The following is a 24310-nucleotide window of genomic DNA, read 5'->3' on the forward strand; positions in this document are numbered from 1 at the left end:
CATATTTAGGTATTAATGCTTAATGCAACAACAATATATGTTAGTTAAGATTTATTGTTGTTACATATATTGTTGTTCTTGGAATGGTATGGAAAAGGATGTTTATTAAAATTTATCTCTTGTCAAACCTTCTTTACTTTGGAAAGTTAATATGATCTATATGTAACTGTTGCAATTAAATTTTACACCAAATTAGTGTACTAATATAAATAACAAAATTAAGTTTATTGTCTTTGCAATTAACTTTCAATATAGTTTTTAGGCGAATTGAAAATTTTACTTTAACATTCATACTGATGAATTTCTATTCACGTTTTTCTATGGTATGAACATATTGTTTTAAAGTTTTCTTATTTTACATAAAACATTTTTTGTTCATTTATGTTTAAAGAAATATAATGTTTTCAAATGGTTATGTATTGTCATTTCCACTCTGAATAATATGTATTGTGCTTATTATTTACAATATTACTCATCACCTAAGTATAATCAGTTCAAATATTTGAATAAATTAAGTCTACATTTAAATTCACTTAGAATAATTTAAAAAATATAATACATTATGATTGCTCAAATATAAATCACAAAACACGTGTATAAAAAAAAAAAAAAACTAGTCTACTAATTTTAAAGTTGTAGTACGAAATTGCATTTATTTAAGAAAAAATACAAATATGATAATAGAAGTGTAGATCAAAATATTAAAGTATGATAAAATTAGTTTTAATCTCTCCATTTCAATGCGTCGTCTTTTCATTCTTTTACGTCTCATGTCTCGGCGATGTCCCGTCTAAGCTTGATATTTGTAGTCACCTTTGCTCAGACCGTTCCTACAAGAGAATTTTTAAATTATAAACTAAAAAGAGTTATGATTTTAATGACATTGCAGAATAGTTAGTTTTAGTGAAGTATTGAGTTATGAGGCCGAATTTATATATTGGGACAAATGATTGCATTAACTTTTGTTGTTTATGTGTTTATACATTTTTATTAACGAATGGTCAAAACAAATAAGTTATCTTAAGTTTCAGTCCATTGAGAATGTCATTATGTGAAAAGTATAACGTTACACATGTCACAAGGATAATTGCCAAATGGCTTGCTAAGCTCCAAACTTCTAGTTAAGAGGAAACCGACTGACCAGTAGGGTTAGTTATATTTAGTTTATGTTCTTGGTGGTGTTGGGACTTACGTGAGGTGTGCCACGTGCGAGGGCGTGGCGTGTATGAGCGGCGCGAGTCGCTCGGTGAAGCGCGCGAAGTTCCGTTCTAACTCGCGCTGGTACTCTCGCTGCTCACTACTGATTAGATTCTTGTTCTTCTTCAGGGCGTCGTGGCACCTGTACATATGAATAATATGTCAGAGAATATTAACTGGATCTATTTGTTCACTATATTTATTCTGTGGGGAAAGGTATATCCAATGGCTTCGAAGTGTTGTGGTGTTGTAGACATTGTTTACCGTGATACTTTAAATTAATTTTTAAAATGGTAATGTTAAAATTATCATGATTAACTTAGACAAGTTAAAAATATATGGTACTCACTTCTTTGAGAAGTCCTTAAACGCAAGTCTTAGTTTATTTGTCAGTCTCGTGACCGGTTGACTTCCGTCAACCACTGGCGCCAGGAACACCTATTTTAAAAGTAATATAATTATAATCAACCTAACATATGCAAAGAGAAATACATAATGATTTAACATTACTTAGATTAATTATCATTAGCTTTTTTTTCTAAAAAAAGCCGAGATGGCCTAGTGGTAAGAACGCGTGAATCTTAACCGATGATCGTGGGTTCAAACCCGGGCAAGCACCACTGAATTTTCATGGGCTTAATTTGTGATTATAATTCATCTCGTGCTTTACGGTGAAGGAAAACATCGTGAGGAAACCTGCATGTGTCTAATTTCACTGAAATTCTGCCACATGTGTATTCCACCAACCCGCATTGGAGCAGCGTGGTGGAATAAGCTCCAAACCTTCTCCTCAAAAAGAGGTGCGGAGGCCTTTAGCCCAGCAGTGGGACATTCACAGGCCGTTACGGTTACGGTTACGGTTTATTTCTAAATAAAATTTAATTAATTAGTATTGTTATAATTGGTTCTTTGTTTGTGGTATTAATATATGGTAAATTAAATAAATTTAAGGTTCAGTGAATACAAAATAGTATACATAGTATAAGAATGGAATGAATTGAAAAACTAATGAGTGCAATTTGTTGTACTATGTAAATACTACACATATAAGTAAGTATTTTATACAGTTTATATTTTAGATTGGAGAGAACTGAGCGTCTCAGTATAAAACTATGAATCGCTATACCTGCGCTAGCTCCAGTGGTCCCTGATTGACAGTGGTGCCGATGCAGCCTTGCAGTACCATTTGTAACATTTTTGGATCAGGAGGCTCTTGACTTGTTGCTGCAGCGAGCTCATTTATCTAAAAATAATTATATATTAAATTACATTATTTTTTCAAAAATATTTTTTTAGGACAACATAACCTTTAATTAATTCCTTTTACATCTGAAATTACCTTTTTCTGTATATCTTCAATGGCTACCTCAATAGGCGTTAGGATTATTTGTGTCCTTTGCACAACCTGAAATTATTATAATTAATTAAATTTAATCTTCTAGAGAAAGAATGATTGTAGTGGGGCTCATACCGAGCTTCTAACTTATTATTTTTTTTGAAGTAATAAGTGTCAGTTACTGGGGCGGAATTATGTAATTAATCGTCATATCGTAATAGTCGGGGATCGGGTTAACAAGAAACTTGGTTTTCACTTACGAAATGTTGAGAACATTGTAATTAGTCTGAGAAGTAATCGTGTACCTGTATGCGCGTCTTGACGTAGGGGAAGTGGTGCGCGGTGGTGAGCAGCGTCTTGCGCTTGCACTGCTCGCCCAGCTCGCCGTGCGCGCGCCCGCCCGCCGTGAACGGCGTCGCGTACATGAACCGCTCTGCGAGACAACGCCGAGTGAGTGCCACGTCGCGCACATCCGTTATAGAGGAATTACGATTCGTAGGCTGACCTCACGGTTCATCTTGTCACGTTTCATTACATACTATATTTAAATATGGTAATGGAAATTTGATGCATAGCAGTCTACCTTAGATACCACTAGATGGTTATAGCTATAGGTCGGAAGAAACTCGTTTTCGTGAATTTTGAAGTTTTAATTTTTATAGAAAAAAATACAGTACAGACCGCACGGTGAGTGGTCAGACAAAACATCTGTTCAATTATGAAATGTTAAAAGAAAATCAAACAGCTAACTTATATTGTAATTCCTCTCGTAATGCGTGATGCGCGTGCGCAGCTCGTGCGGCTCGAAGTAGGGCTCCACGTAAGTGATTTGGATGTATGCCTTGTCCGGGTCCAGTGCGCTTACGTCCACCACGTTGGAGTCCTTGATAATCACCACGTTCTCGGGACCGAATCGTTGGCCGTAAAAGTTCTGCAAGAAGGATACCAAATGGTAACTTAAATAATAATAATAATAATATCCTCCAGACCGATTTCGGCCACGGAGGCCAATCTTAAGAGAGATTAGCCAACTACGCAGGAGATATTATAGTGCACAAGTGTGTGGGCAAACACAGGTGCACTCTCTATTCCTTAACTCTCATAATTCGATGGGACGGCAATCCGACACGACCGGAAAGAGTTCAGGCGCAGGACCAACGGCTTTACGTGCTTTCCGAGGCACGGGAGTGTTCACACTTCCAACTTCCAGACTCCGGGCTGCTACTGAGAATTTTCTGACAGAAAAACCCAATAACTTTTTATTGGCCCGACCTGGGAATTGAACCCAGGACCTCCGGGTCTGCGGCCTTGTATCAAGCCACTAGACCAACGAGGCAGTCAACAGTCAGAGTAACTTAAAAACCGGTCAATCAAGAATCCAATATAAATAAGGGTCTTAAAGGTCGGGTCACTGCGGGGATAAGTGCCTCTCGCCTTTCGAGTCGAATAATTTGAGCATATTCCATCATGCGGTTTCCCTCCGGTTAGGTCGTATATATATGTCATATTTTCTTTCGACACATAAAGGTTTATTCACTATGTTTTCCTATCAACTTTCAACTTTGGGTTAAATAAAATCAAAATATTCTTCATTCAATTTGTTTCTTATAGCTTTTGAGTTGTAACTTCTGAATCGTCATTTTAAAGTATATAGGAATATCCCTTAAAAAAATTTAATGATATTTTTTTTTACATAATTCATTGTAAAAATTCGTAGAAGTGGTAAATATGTACCAAATACATTTTTGTAAAACAAATTCTACAACATTTTAAATATATAATCATAGTAGCTTTTAGTTAGTAGAGTAGTTCCGCTCATACCTCGAGTCGGCTGAAGATCTCCGGCAGCTTGGTGAGCGCGTGCTCCTTGTACACGAACTCCTCCCCGTCCAGGTCCCCGAAGCGCGCCCCGTAGAACGACACGCGGAAGTACGTCCCGAACACGCGCTTGCCGTGCAGCTGCTCGATGCGCGTGAACGCCTCGTTCAGTTTGCTGCAATTCGAAATATCCCTCTGTTAAGTAAAAATCTCTTCTCTTTGTATTAATATCACAAGCAGTCTTGTTTATGTATCAATTCATTATATACGTAGCCTTGTAGTGTAATGTCAATACGCCTAAGATATTACAATTAAACCATAGACAATTTAATACTTTTTACTGATTTGACATATGACTGATAGTTAAGAAATAAGATAGAATTATGTTATATATTCTACATATTTATTTAGTAACCGAGAACCAGAGGCATTATATTGAGATAATGATAAAACTATTTTGTTAATATCGTTAGGTACTATTGTTAGAGTCCAATGCGACTGACCCGTGAATGTTAGCGAGCTTCTTGTAGTCCCGGTTCTCCTCCGCGATCGGTATGAGGACCTTGTACACCTCGTTGACGGTCTCGTACATGCCTGCCGTCATCAGCTCGCTGGCAGCGTGCTCCAGCAGCGCCTGCATAGTACCATACATTACCATTATATAGTTTACTCTGTGTCGTGGCAACTATGAGTTCCTTGTTTTTTGGAAAAAAGTACAGATCTTATCATTAAAAAAAAAATTAGGCAAGGAGACTAACAAATAGATAAATAAGATAACTGGAGGATGTAATGAAAAATAAAACGATAATCTTCCTAAGTTTGTTTGTGTAGCTCTCAGATCGGAGCCGGCGGGCCGTACCTGCAGCTCGTGCGGCGTGAGGTGGTGGTGCAGCGGGTCGGCGCAGCTCTCGTCCAGCGCGTTGTGCGTGACGCGCTGCAGCAGCGCCGCCCCCCGCCCCCGCGCGCGCAGCTGCTCGGCCACCAGCGCCGCGCCGTGCACCAGGCACATGCCCGCCTCCAGGTGGTTGGAGCGCTGCCAATGTGGATTACAGAACGGCGTGATTGTGTCATGGCCCAACTCCAATTAAATTTCATTTGTGAGGTGGAAAATCCGAATATGAATATCCTACCTCCATGTGCTTCTGTGCCATGTTGCTGAGCCACGTGAGCCGCAAATCTGGGCTGTGCTGGTACCCGCGAGCGATCCGGTACATGAGGTCCAGCAGCATCTCCGGGTCCTCTTGGAATTCCTTCATCTTGACCGTGTCGCTCAAGATCATGTGCAGGTTGAATACTAAGTCCTTGACCTGGTGATAAATATTTGATTTTTGTTTTAATTTGTGGTGATTTAAGGTTTCAGTCCGATTACTAAAGAAAGTTCGGCTGCATGAAAATATACTTGTTCAGGGAAGTTAGTGTCCTGCAGCTCCTGGTCGTGCTCCGCGTACATGAGCACGGTCTTGAGCGCGCGACGCAGGGACTCCTCGCTGAACGTGGTGGACGTGCCCACCAGGGACGACAGCGACATCGTCACTTGCATCTTAACTCTACTGAAGTTCTGAAAGCGTTTCGAGGCGAATAATTGCAGATAATATATAAAAGAATAATTTAACTACGATAGACGTCAAGAATGTTTATGGCGGGGGGATCATTATTGTGATGTTACGTGTGATAATTTTTATGTAAATGGGGTCGGCATAAAAAAGCGGCGCCTCACGTTCCCGAGGTGGTAGTGGTGGCGCATGAGCGCGTACAGCGCGGCGGCGGCGTGCGCGCGCGGGCCGGCGCTCAGCGACGCGCAGTGCCGCAGCAGCACGCGGCACGTGCCCGGCCCCGCCTCCTCCGAGCACCACGACCAGCCCAGCTTCAGGATGAGCGAGCGCACGGACGCGAACATGTGCTGCAGCACCGCGGCGCTCTGGTTGCGCTGCAGCGCGCGCAGCAGCACGCCCAGCGCGCCGCTGCACGCCGCCTGCCCCCACTCCAGGCCGCTGCACGACTGCACGACGAGCTCCAGCGCGTGCAGCAGCGTGAGCGCCACGTCGGCCGCCAGCGCGCCGGCCAGCGCGGGGGAGGCGCGCGCGGGGGACGCGGCGCGCGAGCGGGCGGCGCCGCGCGCGCACTGCTTGCGCCAGCGCTCGCGGGCCGCGCCGCGCGCGCTCGAGCCGCCTGCGGACAACGGCGGTCAGGCGGGCCGGCCGGGCCGGGCCGGGCCGGGGGGCCGGGCGGGCCGGCCCGGCGGGGCGCTACTCACCTTTGCGTCGCATTATGAAGTCGGAGCGCGCCGAGCCCTGTCCGAGGATCACGTCCTCCAGCTTCGCCTTGATGTCCGTGGTCTTGCGCACGTTCTGCTGCGCGCATTTCAGGATCTCCTTGCGACCCTGCGAGCGATAAGCGTAATGCTTTAAATTGTAGTTGTACAGAGTTTAAATTTAGCTAGACCCTGAGGTTTCGAGTCGGATAAAAATGTTCCGATTCTTTTTTTCCGGACCAGCTCGTGGTTGGGAAATCGGGAGGGTTTACATTCTCCTGTACTTGTAACTTGTCGGACAACTGAACTCTTTCCAATCGTGTCAAATTTGACGTTCCCTAAACGGCCTCGAAAACAAGTTCACTCTCTACTCCTTTGTCATCGGAAACACACACTTATGCCTCTTAATATGCCCTTTCCATTAATCGACAAGTCTCTCTAGGTTCCCGGGGCCGAAATAAAACCGCGACCGCCTAGCCGCGAGAAATGACTCAGTATCGAGGCCACTGACACCGAGTGGCGCACGTGCTCGTACCTTGTACTCCTGGCACTTGAAGGCGAGGTCCAGCAGCGCCAGCAGCGCGTGCAGGCGCGCGGGCGGCAGCTCTGCCACGGCGGCGGCCAGCGCGCCTCGCTCGGCCCAGCGCAGCACCCACACGAGGCACATCAGCAGGTTGCGGCTCGTCTCGCTGTTGAAGGGCGCCCGCCCGCTCTGCGCACGGGCACGCTCGCTTAGCCAAATCTACCGACTCTACCGCTTCAATATCGTGACATAATAGCTAAGCCTATTCCGTCAAAATATTTAAGTCGGTACTAGTTTGTCCATGTACACATCGCTTCTACAAATATACACAACATTTTTTCGAAACAATTATTCGAAAGCATTTGGCTGCCCGACCATAATCTTACACTTGTAAAATGATAGACATAATTATTACAGGTCTCAGGACATTAATAAATATAATAATGACGTCGAACCATCCCGTTCACATATTCTGTATTTACTGTATCATACGTTCGTTATGACTTGTTGTGTTCAAACCTGTTTGAACTCGTCCGGCGAGGTCGCGGCGTACATATTACCAAATTGGCTCATTTCACCATCTAGTTGTAGTGTCTCTGGAAAATAAATATTACGATTAGTTTCAAAACTTTCAAGTTGTTTGTTTTTGAATAATTATGATTCGAGAATGTTCTCTAAAGATTGTTTCATAGCCCGTGAGTTATTAGAATTAAAAGCAGACGGTCGTCCGAAACGGAACCGAACATTTTACATGTAAAATATATTTCTACGAATCTCCCCATGCAGAGTGGCGGTGTACCTTTCCCGCTGTCGAAGCCCCGGTAGAGCTGCGGCTGCGCGTCCATGACGATGGCCAGCAGCGGCAGGTACAGCGCCGCCACGCGCGCCTTCAGCTCGGGCGGCGCCAGGCGCGGGTCGGCGTCGTGCGCCGACAGCAGCGACAGCACCGCGTTCACCGCCGCGCACTGCAGCACGGGGCTCCTGCGGACACCCTGCTGCTGCACCACCGAGCTTCGCCGCCCGGCGACTCAATGGTGGCGTAAGGAATCATTGATATTCTTTACGGTGCCAATTGCCTACAGAGGGCGGTCGGGCAGTATATTTCCCGTCTGCCTTTCCATTTTAAATAATAGAAGCCCTATTTTTTCGGCATATTCTTATATAAACAAAATTGTACGTGGAGTGTGTTCAAATACATTTGAACTCTTTTCTGAACCCTTTCGTTTTCGGTAATGATTCATCCTATACTATCGTATGGGTTATGAGTAGACAGGTTTTGTTTGAATACATGAAGTAGTTTAAGATTCGTATTCCGACGGGTAACTAATAGTATTGAGCGAGTTTCTCACTGGAGTTCAAGAGCTGCCGTGAGGTCGGCCAGCAGCAGGCCGGCCAGGTAGTGGCGACTGCGGAAGTCGGCGGAGAGCGCCACGGCCCGGCGGCGGCCGTCGTCGGAGCCCCCGGAGCGCGCGGACGGCGCGGGGGACGCCGCCCCCGACGCGCCGGGCGGCAGGCACAGCGACACGTAGTGCTCGTGCGAGCACACGATGCGCAGGAACGACAGCTGGAACGGACGCGCTTACAGCTGCTTCTGGTGCCCAGTGGGTTGTGTGCCGGGCGAATGAGGAGCTGCTGTGGTGTACCTTGTAGTGCACGAGCGGGACGGCGTCCGGCAGGGAGGCGATCTTGGCGCACATCTGCTTGTGGTACCCTCGGATGAGGTTGAATACGTATCCCCGGTCCATGATACTGAGCAGGTCGAACAGGAAGAACGCCAGGCTGTTGTTCAGGCTCTGCGTGAGGCGACTATTCTTTCCATATCTGTGGAGTTCACAGACAGTTTAGTTATTGTTATTTTTTTTTCTCATTATAAAAAATAATAAATCTAAAACGATAACTACCGTTAACTTTTTTTCATTTTTTAATTGTCTGTCAAGTAGTAAGCTGGGGGAAGTACTTTCAAAACGATTTTAAACTTCACTCGTCACGTCTAAATTATCTAATTCAAAACATCAATTTCCATATATATTTCTACAAAAAAATCGACAAAATGTCAAATATGTGACATTGTCCAAGGTCGCTGCACTGATTGCGACTGAGCCGCTGCTTTAATAAGACAATCGAGACGACCCACTTGGAGATGATCTCGGCGGTGACGTTGTTGACGAGCGTGGCGAGGTCGTCCGTGAACTGGTCGGGGAAGCGCGCCTTGCGGGGCGCCTCGTGCGCGCCGCTCCAGTGCAGGTACTCCACCATGGACTTCACCATCAGCTCGAACAGCGCCCTGCACACACACACATACACTCTTATAACTTATCAAGATTTATTCTATAACGTGACAAGTTAACTTTAGTATGTTTATTCATATTGAAATGCCTTTTAAATTATTTGTAATATTTATGTTCTTATCCAAAATTACATAGCACTATCTTTACTTGCTACTTGTCTTGTACGTGATTTCATCGTGGAGAATAGATGTTATGTTTTCTCAAAGTTTACCAGGAGTTCTGCATGGCCAAGTCCCTCGTGGCGCCGCTCGCCACCACCCACTGGAGCGCCAGCTCTTCGTGTAAAATCTTGCAAGAGCCGTCAGTTAAAACTAATAGACGAATGAGGATTGCATTATTGGATTGCACATATTTAAAAGAGGTGTAAATAACATATAACTATATATTCAAATATATAAAGCAAGTACAAGTAATCATTTGTCAAACGAGACGTTATTTAAGAAAAAGAAAAAAGCGACTAGATCGTGATCGACGATAGCAACAGACGCAGCGGTAGGAAGGGGGCGTGACGTCACCGGAGGGCGGCAGCGGCAGCCCCACGTCGCGGTGGGCGAGCGCGGGGCGCGGCAGGCGGCACTGGTACTGGATGTAGCTGCTGACCAGGCTGCTGCGGCCGTGGCCGTCGCACGTGGCGCCCTCGCTCAGGTTCTGCGCAGGCGACGGGAGGTCACAACGCTGCATGTTTTTGTAAAAGGCTATAACTATTGTTCATTATAAAAGCCGGGCACTCACGGTGAGGTCCGTGAAGATATGTGCGAGGCAGGTGAAAACGTCCTGCGCTATGTTGAGCGGAACCCCCGCCAGCGAGGGGGCCGCCGCCAGCAGCTGCAGCAGCTTGTCGCACACCACCGGCAGGTAGCGCGCCAGGCACTCGACGCTCGCCGTCGGCAGCTCCGCTATGCTGAGGGCGCATTACAGCTAGTTAGGGTCCCCTAAGGTCCGAGTTGTTGACTGTTCCTGTTAGTTAATTATCAGTAAAACTCCAGTGTCTTACACGTAACACGCCTAAACTTTTTCCGTTTCTGTTGGATTTGCTATCCCATGTTATATGAGGGCGAAGGAATATTGAATGTATTTTTGTTTGCACATACACGTCCGCACTATAACGTGTTCGGAGTAGTTTACTAGTCAGCCCTGGGAAGGGCCGCCGTATCCAAAATAACAGATGATTACTATACCCAACACCACGTAAACCAGAGTGAGAATGCATTCGGTGTCAGATGGGAAGCTGGACAGTTGGCCAGGACTAACCTAGCGCGTAGCTCGGCCTCCATGTTGGCGAGCCCGATCCGCGGCGGGATGTTGCCCTCCTGCACCGCCTCGCACGCCATGGCGAACCGCTCGATGTACCCGTCCTGCAAATTTTATTACGTTATTATTATAATTTTATAATATATTTATGTTATGCATATGAACAGAGATAGATTTTGTTTATTTCTGCAAAAACTCCTAGTTTCATTGTTATGAAACTTTTGTTATTGTTATCGTTTCAAGATGGACTTAGCCCATGGGATGTCGACCGTTGTTTTTTTTAAATTTAGTTTATTATGTCAACGTAGTAAGAGAGGCCGCGATGGCCTAGTGGTAAGAACGCGTGAATCTTAACCGATGATCGTGGGTTCAAACCCGGGTAAGCACCACTGAATTTTCATGTGCTTAATTTGTGTTTATAATTCATCTCGTGCTTAACGGTGAAGGAAAACATCGTAAGAAACCTGCATGTGTCTAATTTCATTGAAATTCTGCCACATGTGTATTCTACCAACCCGCATTGGAGCAGCGTGGTGGAATAAGCTCCAAACCTTCTCCTCAAAAGGGAGAGGAGGCCTTAGCCCAGCAGTGGGACATTAACAGGCTGTTACTGTACGAGAGGAACGTGTTTGTCCGCGTGCTTGCCAAGCGATGCTGCTAAAACTATAATACATCTTAGATATATTTACATTTTGTGTATAACACTTTTAGATCAACAAATTTTATTTGTATAGAACAGTCTGCGTTATTAAATACATTTTTCGTATAAATGTAAACTCACCTGTGGGTGTACAGTCGTATACGCATCTAGAGATATATTGAAGATAGGCTTGTGGTTGTCGATCCATCTCGTCCCGGGAAGCAGCACGTCGGGGAAGATGTAGGAGTAGTTGGGAGGGGGCTCTTCCTGCATCACCGGTAAGCTGAACTCGCCGCAAGTCAGCTTGCCATTACGGCAAAGTGGCAGCCACTGGAAACATGACAATTGTTGTTAAATTTAGGCCATACTTACAAAGGCTATGGAAAATTTCTTGGCAAAAAACCTGCACATCATTTGGATCATCAGGAGTTCATGCTCTGCAGATGTACAAGCTTAGCGCTGGAGCAAAGTACAAATGAGACAGTGACCGAGTATCCGAGCGTGGTCTCGACGCTCTTCTCGTGCTCTGGCGCGACCGGCTTGCGCTGACACGAAACGTGCAGGAAAGTGAACAGCAGGTGGTGCTGATCGCCTAGGTCTGCTGGCAGCTTCAGCTTAACCTCATCGTACAGCGACGGGCTCCTGGGCAGATGCGAAATAAAATACAGTTTGTTCAAAACTTGACTAGGAAAATTGAAAGTAGACAAATGCATCTTCATTTTATGATTTGTAGCGGTAATGGATGGATGAAGCGATCGTAATTGAAGATACGGATGAAAACCACTGACTTTTCATGTAATTGATTTAAGTTTGTAATAATTTATTTCGTGCTTAGCTGTGAAGAAAAAGGCAGTGAGGATAACAGCTCGAATCATACAGTACCCAGTCACATGTACACATTAAACTGCAATGAGAAAGTGTGTCAGAAATAACTGGTATTTACTTTATATATGCCAGGCCAGTTGGCTTGGTTGGTAGATGCTTGTCTTTGACGCCGAATGTTGTGGGTTCGATTCCCACCCAGGACAGACATTTGTGTGCATGAACATATCTGTTTGTCTTGAGTCTGGGTGTAATTTCCTATATAAGTTTGTATTTACAAAAGAAATGTAGTATATCAGTTGTCTGGTTTCCATAGTACAAGCTCCGCTTAGTTTGGGATCAGATGGCCGTGTGTGAATAATGTCCCAGCATATTGTGTATTATATATATATATGGCACTCACAGGCATTATTTACTATCAGGCAGCACCACAATCTACATTTCAGGATTAAATTTTTTTCCCTTATAGAGTCCAAATAGTCCAGAGTAGTCATGACTGGGAATGTGCCAGTAGACTTCCTGGAAGGTTTGGATGGTACGACATGTACTATCTAAGAATCTCCACTTACTTGTTATGGTAAAGTACGGTGGTGTATGCCTCTGTGCTGAACTCCGGACACGAACTGCGACCGAAAATCGCTGGAAGGGCGGAGGCCTGATCTTCACCTGACATGAGTTGGATTCTCACCTGAATAATAAAAACGTTATATTTTTAATTACTAGGACAACGTATGACTCGTACTTATATTGTCAAACTAGATCGGTTCCCGCATGCCGGTAACAGGCAATAGATATGACATTTTAAGCCCAAATATAAAAGTATATTTTACATCAAAGGCACGGCTCAATATCACCTTGGTCTACAAGAAGACGTGATAGATTCTTATTGCACGAGATTAAGCGAATATGATGCAAGATCACACACCATTTATACAAGCAAGCGATTGCTCTCGCATCACCTACGAGTGAAGATGAACTTAGAGAACGAGAGAACGAGAATTAATCAGTCGGAGAAACATAGCAATCAGGATAGGGTACGGAGAGGAGTGATCACTCTCCCGCCTGAGGTGAGAGCCGTCGAATCCCGACCTCGGAGATTAATCCATAAAAATAGTGAGTCGTCGTGTCTCACGGTGATGTTCCTGGCGGAGGCGGCGCGCGAGGCGTAGGCGGCCAGGTTGACGTCGCGCACGCACACGAACAGCAGGTTGCGGTACTGCACGTGCGGCGCCGCCGCCGCGCTGGCCGGGAACGCCAGCGCCTCCTTGCAGGGCCGCGCGTCCGCCTCCGCTGGGGGCAGGCGGCTTTACACACCTCGTTGCCTTTATACGCCACCGGTAGCCTCCAACGTTATGACGATTATTGTCAGTTAAGTTAACAGCCTGCGAATGTCCCACTGCTGGGCTGAGGCCTCCTCTCCCTTTTTGAGGAGAAGGTTTGGAGCTTATTCCACCACGCTGCTCCAGTGCGGGTTGGTGGAATTCGCATGCGGCAGAATTTCAGTGAAATTAGACACATCCAGGTTTCCTCACGATGTTTACCTTCACCGTCAAGCACGAGATGAATTATTACCCACGATAATTGGTTAAAATTCATGCATTCTTACCACTGGGCCATCTCAGCTCCACAGGGCCATCTCGGCTCGATTATTGATTTGTTTGTAATTTTTGAAGTTCCTAGATCTACTTATAAGTACTGGCATTAAGATATATTGTATAGCGTAGATATATCGTGTTCTGTTAGAATGAGTTTATATATTTTTATAATTAGAAGAACACAACATACGTGGTCAGAGTTTTGGTTATGTTAGATGACCCGATGTCTCCTGCAATGACTGCCTTTAAATATAAATAAATTAGTTTCCGTTCGTCCGCATATCCTATTCTATAAGCATGTCGTGTCGTTAAAACGTAAAAGTGTAACAAATAACGAAATTATCTTTCACATTTATTACATAAGTAATGATAACAACAACTGGATAGTATATTACTGGTGGTAGGGCTTTGTGTAAGCTCGTCTGGGTAGTAAACAGCAGTACTTGGTATTGTTGTGTTCCGGTTTGAAGGATGAGTGACCCAGTGTAATTTCAGGCACAAGGGACATAACATCTTAGTTCCCAAGGTTGGTAGCGCATTGGTGATGTAAGTGGTGGTTAACATTTCTTACAATGCCAATGTCTATGGGCGTTGGTGATCACTTACCATCAGGTAGCCCATAAGCTCGTCCGCCTTCCAATTCTATAAAAAAAAAAATTATACTAAGATTAAAACAGTACCATTATAAGGCGCCAGTTTAGCTAGCTCCGGTGTGAGGCCATTCTTGATTTCGTCGGGGCACGGCGACACTTCTATTTTCAGTATGCCGGGGATGCACTTCAGCTTCTTCGGAGCCGAGCTGGGCCGCTTGATCTCGGCGAGGAACTTGTACAGATCCTCGTCCCGGAGCTTGTCCGTTTCCTGTCGAATTCATGACACAGCACATAATAAAATAGAAGGGAGGAGGTGAAGTTCAAAGCGAAATTACGCCAGAACGAGAGATGAACGAATGATAATGAATCTCGCGATAGAGAAATACAATGCGACACCAGCCGGCCGGGCGTACCTGCTTGAAGAAGCTGGTGACGGTGATGACGATGGTCTTGAAGCAGTCGAGCGCGGGCGCCAGGTCGTCGGCGGCGGGCGCGCGGCGCTCCACGGAGCCCTTGCGCGACAGCGAGCCGCCCACCTCGCCCGCGCGGCGCCGCAGCTGCTCCAGGCTGCTGGACGACGCCTTGCGGTCTGCGGACAGCGCCGGTCAGTCGCGAGCACCGCCCCCCGCGCCCCGCGCGCCCCGCGCCCACCTACCCAGGCTGTTGGTGTGCGCGTCCCGCTCGTGGTCGCGCTCGGCGGCGCCGCTGAGCACGCTGAGCAGCGACACGGCGCTCCAGGCCAGCGGCATGCGGTACCGGCCGAGGCGCGCGCACGCCGCCTGCGCGCTGGCGCGGACCTTCTCGCGGTTCTGGACGTTTTTAATTGAAAAATCGGTACACTCGACGTTGATAACTTTAGGTCACGATATCATTCGACGTATTTTTAATATAAATCATTTGTAACCCAATTAGAAAAATGTCACGTCACACCACCGTCAATGTCAACCGAACTCGCTGAAGTAAGTTGAAAGACATCGGAGTAACAAAGTCAAATCTTTCCCGACGTTCCACCCACCTTGTCGTCCTTAATATACGGCTCGACACACTCGTTGACGTCTCCCTGCAGCACTTTCTCGACCCTCACCACCAGGAACACGTCCGGGGAGGGGTTCAGAATGTCGAAGATTGCGCTGCGACTGAGGGTGGAGAGGTCTGCGTGCGGCACGTGACCCGCCAGCATCTGTCTCGTGCACTCCGAGTTCAGGTTGAAGTAGAAGTTCTCGGACAGCTTCTTTTTCTCTTTGGCATCGTAGAGAGCCATCGATGCGAAGAGCGGCTCGATGTCTAATTCCAATCTAATAATGCAAAGAGTAGAATAAAAGTACTTTACGGAAAACAAATTAAAATTACTATAAGGTAATAGTCCGTAAATGTCCCACTGCTGTACTAAGGAAGTGCCCTTTGAAAAGAATGTTTGGAGCTTATTCCACCTCGCTGCTCCAATGCAGCTTAGTGAAAATATTATTGAGAAACATTGGACCTATAGACAAGATAATATTATATTTACATAGACTAGGCTACTATTTAATTACACTCCAATGTATTATTATTATTACATATAATATTTATAACATACATACAACATACCTTAAATGTATATAAATAAACTTGATTAATTTTAATGAGTTTTAATCACTCAACTAGATGTCTCTGAAATTCGAACATTCATATTAATAATCTTAGTTTACAAATGAAATACTTACTTAAGCTGATGGCACACGACCATTATCCTGTGTCCCATCAGCTCGCACGGCATCTCAGCAGCGAGTCGTCTCTCCACCGCTTCTTCTTCATCGAGGTAAGGGGCGTATAGCCCGAGAAGATCTGTTTGACGATTCTCCAATCTGTAAAAAAAATAAATGTAATTTTAATAAGTGTTATTTCTATTGTAGAAGTTCTTTCTATTGTACAGATAGTAAAAAACAAAGTTGTTTAACCTATTCATTTGTACTGTCAGCAAAACGATAACAATTCTACCGGCATCTTTAAGTTCGCAACAAAGTGTCCTGCTGCTGTCGCTTAATACAAAAGTATTAGTCATGTTCAGATCACATACAATTTCACAATGGAGTGTGATCAAAAAACGCTGTTCTTAGTTTTACTATTAAAAGTGGCTTTACTTGGTGGTAGGGCTACGAACACTCATCAGAAATTCCAAAAAACGCCCAATAGCAATACTTAGGATTGTTGTGCTGCAGTTGTGTAGTGTATGGGCGGTGGTGCTCCATTATTATCAGACGGCCCTCTTGCGCTTCCGTCTACGTACTGTATATAAAAAGAAATGATTATCAAATCAAATCGATCATCAAACCTCTTAGCTTCATTGATAGCATCAACTTGTTCCGGTGGTTTCTTCTCAAAGACATCAGGTAGCAGCGGATCTGATGAGGAACTGCGCAAGTCCAGACTCGCCCACGAGCCCCGCGGCGTCAGCGTCTCGTTGCAGGACGACGACGAAGATATCGACGCCACTGACTGACGACCACTTGATGGTTGCGATTCGAACTGAAGCCAAAAATAATTAATTACTAAGCATGAATTGAATTCGTAAATATATAAAAGATTAACACTTGTGATCATTGGCGTATCTAGGGTTAATTTTCAGCGGGGCCTGGGCCACCGGAAGTTATGTTTCATTTCGTATTTTGATATTTAATCTCCGCAGGTTATGTCAAAAGACGAAACGAATGCTACGGATCCGTCACCTTGCCTGTATTCAAAAGTAATTAAACGGAATGTAATATAATAGTATGTAATAAAAACTATGTGCATAGAAAAAGTATGTATATAGATTTCTCGGCTGTAGATAATTATGTGATTTCAATGATTTTTGTTTGTAATTTCTTAGGTGTCCTGCCTAGAATTTTAAATCGGTAACCCAAAATTTGGGGGGGGGGGGGGGCACTAGACCATACTGAGGTAGCCTACCCGGCCCCCTTCTATATACGCCTATACTTGTGATCTTGAAGATAGTAAAGACAGGGGCTTCAAATACATATATACATGTACCAGTTATCATGCTTTAGCTTTCATATGCTGAGTTAGTTTTTATTCACTAGTTACCTGCCCCGGTTTCGAATAACTACATAAAACATTTATATCATTGGTGAAAACTGTATGAAAATCCGTTCGGCAGTTTTTGAGTTAATCGCGTTCATACAGACGTATTCATAGCTCATTGAACGATACACGTGTGAATAAAGAACAGCATGCCCTAAGTCTGCTTAAGTACGAACGAAACGGTAAAGACGTTTAACGGCGGTTTATATCACGTGACACTTCCACTGAAGTGTTGTCGGTGTACCTGCTGCGAGGCCAACTCCTCCATGGAGGTGGACTGCTCCGCGTCTATCTCGTAGCTGTGCGCGGGCGCGGCGAGCAGCTTGTCGAGTCGCTCGGCGAGTCGCTCGTGGCCGCTCGCGGAGCCCGAGTGCGCGCGGTACTTGTACTCCACCACCGTGTAGTCCGACGTGTAGCAGCTGATGCAGTCGCGGACGAACATCGGCGCCTTACTTCTGGTTAAATATACGAGAACGCACCATACATTGATGTCGGTCATTTCAATTAACGATACTGTAAATTAATAGTATAAAAATAGTTGGGTTCATCTGTCTAGAAACTCCGACTAGTACCCCGGAGTTTAGAAGTTGGCTGTGTACTGGAAAGCACGTGAAACCGCCGTTCCTGCGCTACAATTTTTCTCGTCGCCTTGGACCTGCCGTCCCATCGGACTACGCTTTGTGCATTAGATATATCTGAGCTAAAATTTGTGTTGTTTGTATGACACATTACATACAAACATACATTTGTACATTTTAATTTCAACTTACAGATCTTCATCTGGCAGGACATGAGTTAAAGTCCGGATGCGTCGTGGAATGGTCAGTAGTTCTATGTCGTTAGCGGGGTAGGCGAGGGGGTCCCGCTCCCCCATTAGCCGGTCGCATACTTCCTCGTAGTCTGGTGGCTCGATCATGTCGGAGAGTGATATCTGTGGCAATTATTAATTTATATATTACCTAGCTCACGTTTCTAATTGGAATTATATAACACTGAATATGTTATTAACTCGCTTTCTTGTTTCTTCTGATATTATTTTCCAATGGACTAATCTTGCAATTAAATTTAAGCATACCTTACCGAAGAGCTAGATTAGCGACTTGAAACATTAAATATATGTCTCTAAGCTGGATAACAATGTAATATTAATTCACTTTCATGTCTGTTTATTTGGCGCAAATATTGCAATCGAATGTTACTTGTGTCTGTTGCATAAGTTAATATTGTTTTGCTAGCAATTGTTACATTGATATTAAGTCTAAATAAAAACAAAATATACAGACATTGTACTAGGTATATAATCATATTAAAACAAACAACACGCAACATGCATTTGAATACATTGTAGAATTTATCCTTTTAACTCAGGCAAAAGATTTAGATTCGACTAGCTGGTGCCGGTGACTGCCTGGGTGTGTAATGTTATATAATATGATTAAAAAAACTGTCCATTTCTTTAAAAAAAAATGTAATATTCTTTAAATGTTATACTGCTGGGCAAAAGCCTTTTTTATTTTAGAAGGGATAAAGATTAATTCTACAACACAAATAACTTTATAATTATACTTAAAATACAACATGTATTTTTAAAGGAAATATATTATTATTTTTGAAATTAAAACTTTGTTAGTATTATATGTATTTGTTTTCTATAAACAAGGCACCTCTTATTAAGCTAATATTATTGTCTTGTCTTGTCTATAATATTAACCACCAAACTAATTCTACCTAATAACAAAATCAGTGAAATTCTAAGAAACAATTACAATAAATGTCTAGGTTTATCACAAAATTATTTGAGTTACTATATCATTTTTGATTAATGTTCTTGGCACGTTCTATATGAGTAAGACATATTTTACTTCACCGAATATCCAAGTTGGATACTTTTTGTCAATATATGTATAATACAAATAAATATAACAATAAGAAGCTATTGAAAAATATATACAATAATCATAAGGAAAAATGCTATTAACCACAATTACTGTATAAGTATGTGTGGTATTTACGACATACAATTCGATTAAGGGCAGTAAGAAGTGATTCACAGCCATGCACAAACGACTAATAAGATTCCTGACTCACTGAAGATGAGCACCCTGACAGAGTCCCGACCTTCGACTGGCTAGAATACACCTTACGTGCGTCCCCCGCATTCCTATAAATATCGAAAAATCAATCCTCCAGCATTTATTAATACTCTCACCGAAGTTCATGCATGGTTAAACAGTTAGACCCATAAAAGGATTATAGAATCATTTACCCGGAACAATTCTGGTATTTTCGTCCAAGAGTCATCTAAAATTAGATGAAAAGATCACAGGTTTATCGCTAAAGCTTTAAAAGTATATTTTTAACATACAATATTGTAAAAAAGCGTTGGATTTGTTTACGAAAACGCTTCCTTTAATGTTTGACAAATTTGACAGTTGACACTTTATTTATCATTAAATAATCCTGCCTTTTTTATTTAACTTAGGCACATAAACAATTTATACGGCCTAATTGCAACCTAATTTAATATTTATACTCATTATTTTAATATTATTAAAAAATAAAGTGTAAAATTTGTACTTGTATGTAGTGTACACTTATATTTTATAATGCATCCAATGGATGACTTATGAAGATTTTATTTAACAATTTTTTTTACTTTTATTATCATGTTCACTATTATGAAATTAACAAAGTCAATGCGTTTACAATAGTTTTAACTTTTCTTCTAATTTTCTTATGCATTTAAAGCTATGTTAAAAATGTCTTCTGATGACAATACAATATTTTGGTACGAGCACTAGATGTGATGATAGATAGGAAACGGATAGTCCAGCCGTAATGGGATATTTAAAGACTACTATACTATATTTATTAAGTTGCTTCAATAGCCTAGTTGATAGCTTGTATGGCTGGAGATCCCGATGCCCTGAGATCGAACATCGGTTACATTAAAAAAAATACTAATATTTTGATTGGAACTTAGAATGAATATATAAGCTCCTTTGCCTCGGGAAATAGTAAAGCCGTTGATACTGCAATTAAATTCTTTCTAGTCGTGTCGGATTGCTATTCCAACGGATTATGAGAGCGAGTACGATATTATGTCCTGTGGATAATGGTCACTGTGATAAAAACCAAGGTGATATCATTGTCATCTATATAATATAACGTAGTAAAGTAACGGTCAAGAGGATAAAGTATTTGAGAGATGAAGGGTGGAATGCAAGTTTTTGAATTTGAAATTAAAAGGGTACAAAAAAGTATGGAGGCTTTTTATTTATTTATTCAGAAGAAATTCCAACAGAATTACACACAAAAAAATATAAATATACCGGTTTAAAAAAATATATGTTTAAATGCAGGTACCTCCAATTATAGGAGAGCACAAGAACAGTGTTGATACTCACAACATAAGAATTAAACTAAGTGGACTAAACAAGCTAAAACTTAAAACAAAAATTAAAAGAAAATGAAATTAAATAAACAAATTAAAACAAACAACAAACCAAATATCAATAATCAGGTATTATAGAAGGCAAAACATTTCTATTTGAAAGAATTAAAAGTGTCGAAAACTATGTCTGCTATTGGTATTCCATTATATAATCGTGTTATTCGAGCTATTGGTGAGTTTTTTTTTAGGTTCGTTTTACTTACACTAGATTACTGGTGGTAGAACTTTGTGCAAGCATATTCTACTGCAAAACAGCAGTACTTGGTATTGTTGTGTTCCGGTTTGAAGGGTGAGTAAGCCAGTTTAATTACAGGCACATGGGACATAACATCTTAGTTCCCAAGGTTGGTGGCGCATTGGTGATATAAGCGATGGTTAACATTTCTTACAATGCCAATGTCTATGGGCGTTGGTGACCAATTACCATCAGGTGGCCCATATGCTCGTCCGCCGCCCTATTCTATATATGTAAAAAAAAGTATACCAAGAGGAAAAAAACTATATAGAGAGACCATACGAGAGACATACGGGTGTTGTCAAGATCAAAATATAAACACTATTATTCAGACATTTCGGTAGAAATAACAAGTAGTGTGTTTTTGATTAAGACCCCAATGTGGATAAAATAGGGGAAGGAACTCAAAAAATTATGTAATATTATTTTTTGAAGATAGCAATTTGACCGTCATAAGTACTTAATTTTTTTTTTTTTTATATGCCCCGGGATGGCAAATGACTCTACTCCACCTGATGGTAAGTGGTAGTAGAGTCCAAACGCGACGAAGAATGTTCTGTACTAGCCGTCCCCGCCTTGCCGGCCCGCAAGATGCCTCTTCACGCCTCGTTTGAAGGAACCCGGGTTGTAAGAGGAGGGGAACACGTGAGCTGGTAAGGAATTCCATTTTTTGGTAGTGCGACAAAGAAAGGAGTTGCCAAATTTCTTTGTGCGCGATGGAATTGATGTCACAGTTAGGCGGTGACATCGAGAACCAGCTCGCGTGGACTTAAGAAGGAAGGGGGAAGCAGGAATTAGAGAGAATAATTCCTCAGAGCACTCGCCGTGATACAGACGATAGAAAGCGCTCAGTGCTGCTATCTCGCGACGCAATTGTAAAGATTCAAGGGCGTTTGTGACCTTTACGTCGCCAATAATGCGTACTGCACGTCGCTGCAACCGGTCCAAGGCCTCCAGTAGGTACTTAGCGGAGCCATCCCAAAGGTGCGAGCAATATTCAACGCAAGACCGTACCTGTGTTTTGTATAACAGGCACAGTTGTTGTGGCGTGAAAAAACGCCGCACCTTGTTCAGAACTCCGAGTTTTCGTGAAGCTGTTTTTATAATAGCCTCGATGTAATTAAACTTAAATTACTTATAACAAACATACATATATACAAAAACGTTATTTCAACGATGGCAATATCTAAATAATAATAGTAATATCATGAGCTTTCTTTGTACTTTATATTGTGCCCGGTGCACGGGGCTCTTTTCACTGTGAGAATAGTTAGGTCATAGTTCACCAAGCTATCCAGTTCGGGTTGAAATGCATTTACCAACGCAAATTTCACATATATTCGAGAACTCTCGGATAATACTCGGTGGTATTGAGAATGACGACGTAAGGGATGGTTAATATTTTTTACAGTACCAATGTCAAAAGGCGGTGGTGACCCCATACCACCACGTGGCCCACTTGCCAGTTTGCCTACATAAAGTAATAAAAAAAACATGCCATTCCTCACGATATCTTCTTTCAAATGTATACAGACAATACAAGGAAAAGTCAAATAATGCGCGTCGAACTTCAGGTTTGCATTTCAACAGACTCCATGCTAGACTATCGCTGTTTCCTAATAATTTAAATATTTTAATTGGTGGCAGGGCTTTGTGCGAGCCCGTCTGGGTAGGTACCACCCACTGCCTGCCTGGTAATCTGTATAACAGTTAAACTAGTAGGTATCCAGTCCCTTACAAAGGAATATGTACTTTGTTAAACGTTTTTATATTATTGATTAATTGACCTACCTGTAACATTTTTCCTTTGTGTCGAGAGAAATAAATATCATTTAATTTAATTTCACTTATCAGACATTCTACCGCGAAACAGCAATATTTAGTGTTGTTGTATTACGGTTTGAAGGGTGAGTGATCCATAGTAATTACAGGCACAAGGGACATGACGTAGTTTACAGGGTTGGTGGCTGGTTGTGACGGCCTCGTTGGTCAGTGGCTTGGTGTAAGACCGCAGACCCGGAGATCCTGGGTTCAATTCCCAGGTCGGGCCAATAAAAAGTTATTGAGTTTTTTTGTCAGAAAATTCTCAGTAGCAGCCCGGAGTCTGGAAGTTTGAAGTGTGTTCACTCCCGTGCCTCGGAAAGCACGTAAAGCTGTTGGTCCTGCGCCTGAACTCTTTCCGGTCGTATCGAATTGTTGTCCCATCGGATTACGAGAGTAAGGGAATAGAGAGTTGGACTGTGTTTGCGCATACACTTGTGCACAATAATATCTCCTGCGTAGTTGGCTAATCTTAATTATTTACAAATATTCGTCTCTTATCCCAAATTCTTTTTTTGTTCCGTTTGCTGTTGAAGCGCTTGAACCTTGGAGTAATAGTGCAAAAAGTTTTATCGAAAATATTACATCCCGTCTTATTGCCTCTACTGATGACAAGGTTGGTTAATTTTTCGCCAAGAGAATCGAAATTACGATTCAAAGTAGAAATGCTGCATTCTCGCCATTATTCCACGCGATCCGATTTATACAGTAACTATTTTTACTTTTTATATGTATTTATTTAAGGCGTTAATGTAAATAAAAACAATTTAATTAATATTAACAAGTGACATTAGCAATGACATAGCTAATTGTGGATGTGAAAAATACAAAGAGAGTCTCGTGGGACCGAAGCCGTAGCCACGCGACAATAAATCCAATTATATACCGACGAATATAGACGATAGGTTTTTAAACAATCCGTAGACTTTATGTCTACAGCAATAAGAGTGATATTATAAAATATATATGCTCGTCAAAAATAAAAGTAGGATTATTGTTATTTGTTATACGCAAGCTTGTCCGTGATTCGTTATCGCACGGTCGCGCATACATAGACACGTGATAGCGAAATGCCCGTTAAATATTAATCCATCTATAATCGTTACAATCCGATTTAGTTAGTTACCGAAAGGAACGTTTTAAGCCTTTTTTCATTGATTTAATTGGAGTACTAAAGATGAGGAGTAGTTGGCAATCTTCCTTCATCACTCGTAGGCAGGCTTAATTCGCCACAGTCAGCTTGCCATTACGATAAAGTGGAAGCCATTGGAAATGTGAAATTCGTTGTTAAATTTATTCGGACAGGCAAAAACCCACCTGATACTAAATGGTCACTATCGCCTATAAACATAGGCACTGTAAGAAATATTAACCATTTCTTATATTGCTAATGCCCTATCAACCTTGAGCCGAGATGGCCCAGTGG

At 42.7% G+C, this 24310-nt stretch overlaps 1 protein-coding gene across 1 annotated transcript; it reads right to left on the minus strand.

Annotated features, from left to right (window-relative positions):
* Window positions 1-624: 624 nt before the first annotated feature.
* On the minus strand, window positions 625-19788 carry LOC126781283 (dedicator of cytokinesis protein 7). Its single transcript, XM_050506177.1, has 38 exons — window positions 19641-19788; window positions 19463-19535; window positions 18145-18305; window positions 17619-17829; window positions 16626-16819; window positions 16018-16158; window positions 15330-15609; window positions 14970-15123; window positions 14728-14903; window positions 14402-14582; window positions 13259-13416; window positions 12696-12814; window positions 11793-11946; window positions 11446-11634; window positions 10665-10768; window positions 10146-10314; window positions 9929-10061; window positions 9625-9724; window positions 9260-9409; window positions 8769-8946; window positions 8475-8689; window positions 7925-8106; window positions 7645-7721; window positions 7138-7314; window positions 6606-6732; window positions 6069-6520; window positions 5751-5909; window positions 5482-5658; window positions 5211-5384; window positions 4855-4985; window positions 4355-4526; window positions 3284-3464; window positions 2839-2966; window positions 2537-2602; window positions 2324-2440; window positions 1547-1635; window positions 1193-1339; window positions 625-830 (listed from the first exon to the last, which is right to left on the minus strand). The coding sequence occupies exons 1-38, from the start codon at window positions 19673-19675 to the stop codon at window positions 791-793; spliced, it is 5871 nt and encodes a 1956-aa protein (XP_050362134.1). The 5' UTR covers window positions 19676-19788; the 3' UTR covers window positions 625-790.
* Window positions 19789-24310: the final 4522 nt, after the last annotated feature.

This window comes from Nymphalis io, chromosome 3 (genome assembly GCF_905147045.1).
Source record: "Nymphalis io chromosome 3, ilAglIoxx1.1, whole genome shotgun sequence".
Lineage (NCBI taxonomy): Eukaryota > Metazoa > Arthropoda > Insecta > Lepidoptera > Nymphalidae > Nymphalis > Nymphalis io.

Excerpts from the sequence above, each read along its gene's own strand:
- LOC126781283 (XM_050506177.1), bottom strand. The coding sequence starts at position 19,675 with ATGACTCTTGGACGAAAATACCAGAATTGTTCCGG. Across the intron at positions 18,306-19,462 it reads TGTCAGGGTGCTCATCTTCA|ATATCACTCTCCGACATGAT; the intron begins GTGAGTCAGGAA and ends TAATTGCCACAG. Across the intron at positions 5,910-6,068 it reads ACCACTACCACCTCGGGAAC|AACTTCAGTAGAGTTAAGAT; the intron begins GTGAGGCGCCGC and ends AAACGCTTTCAG.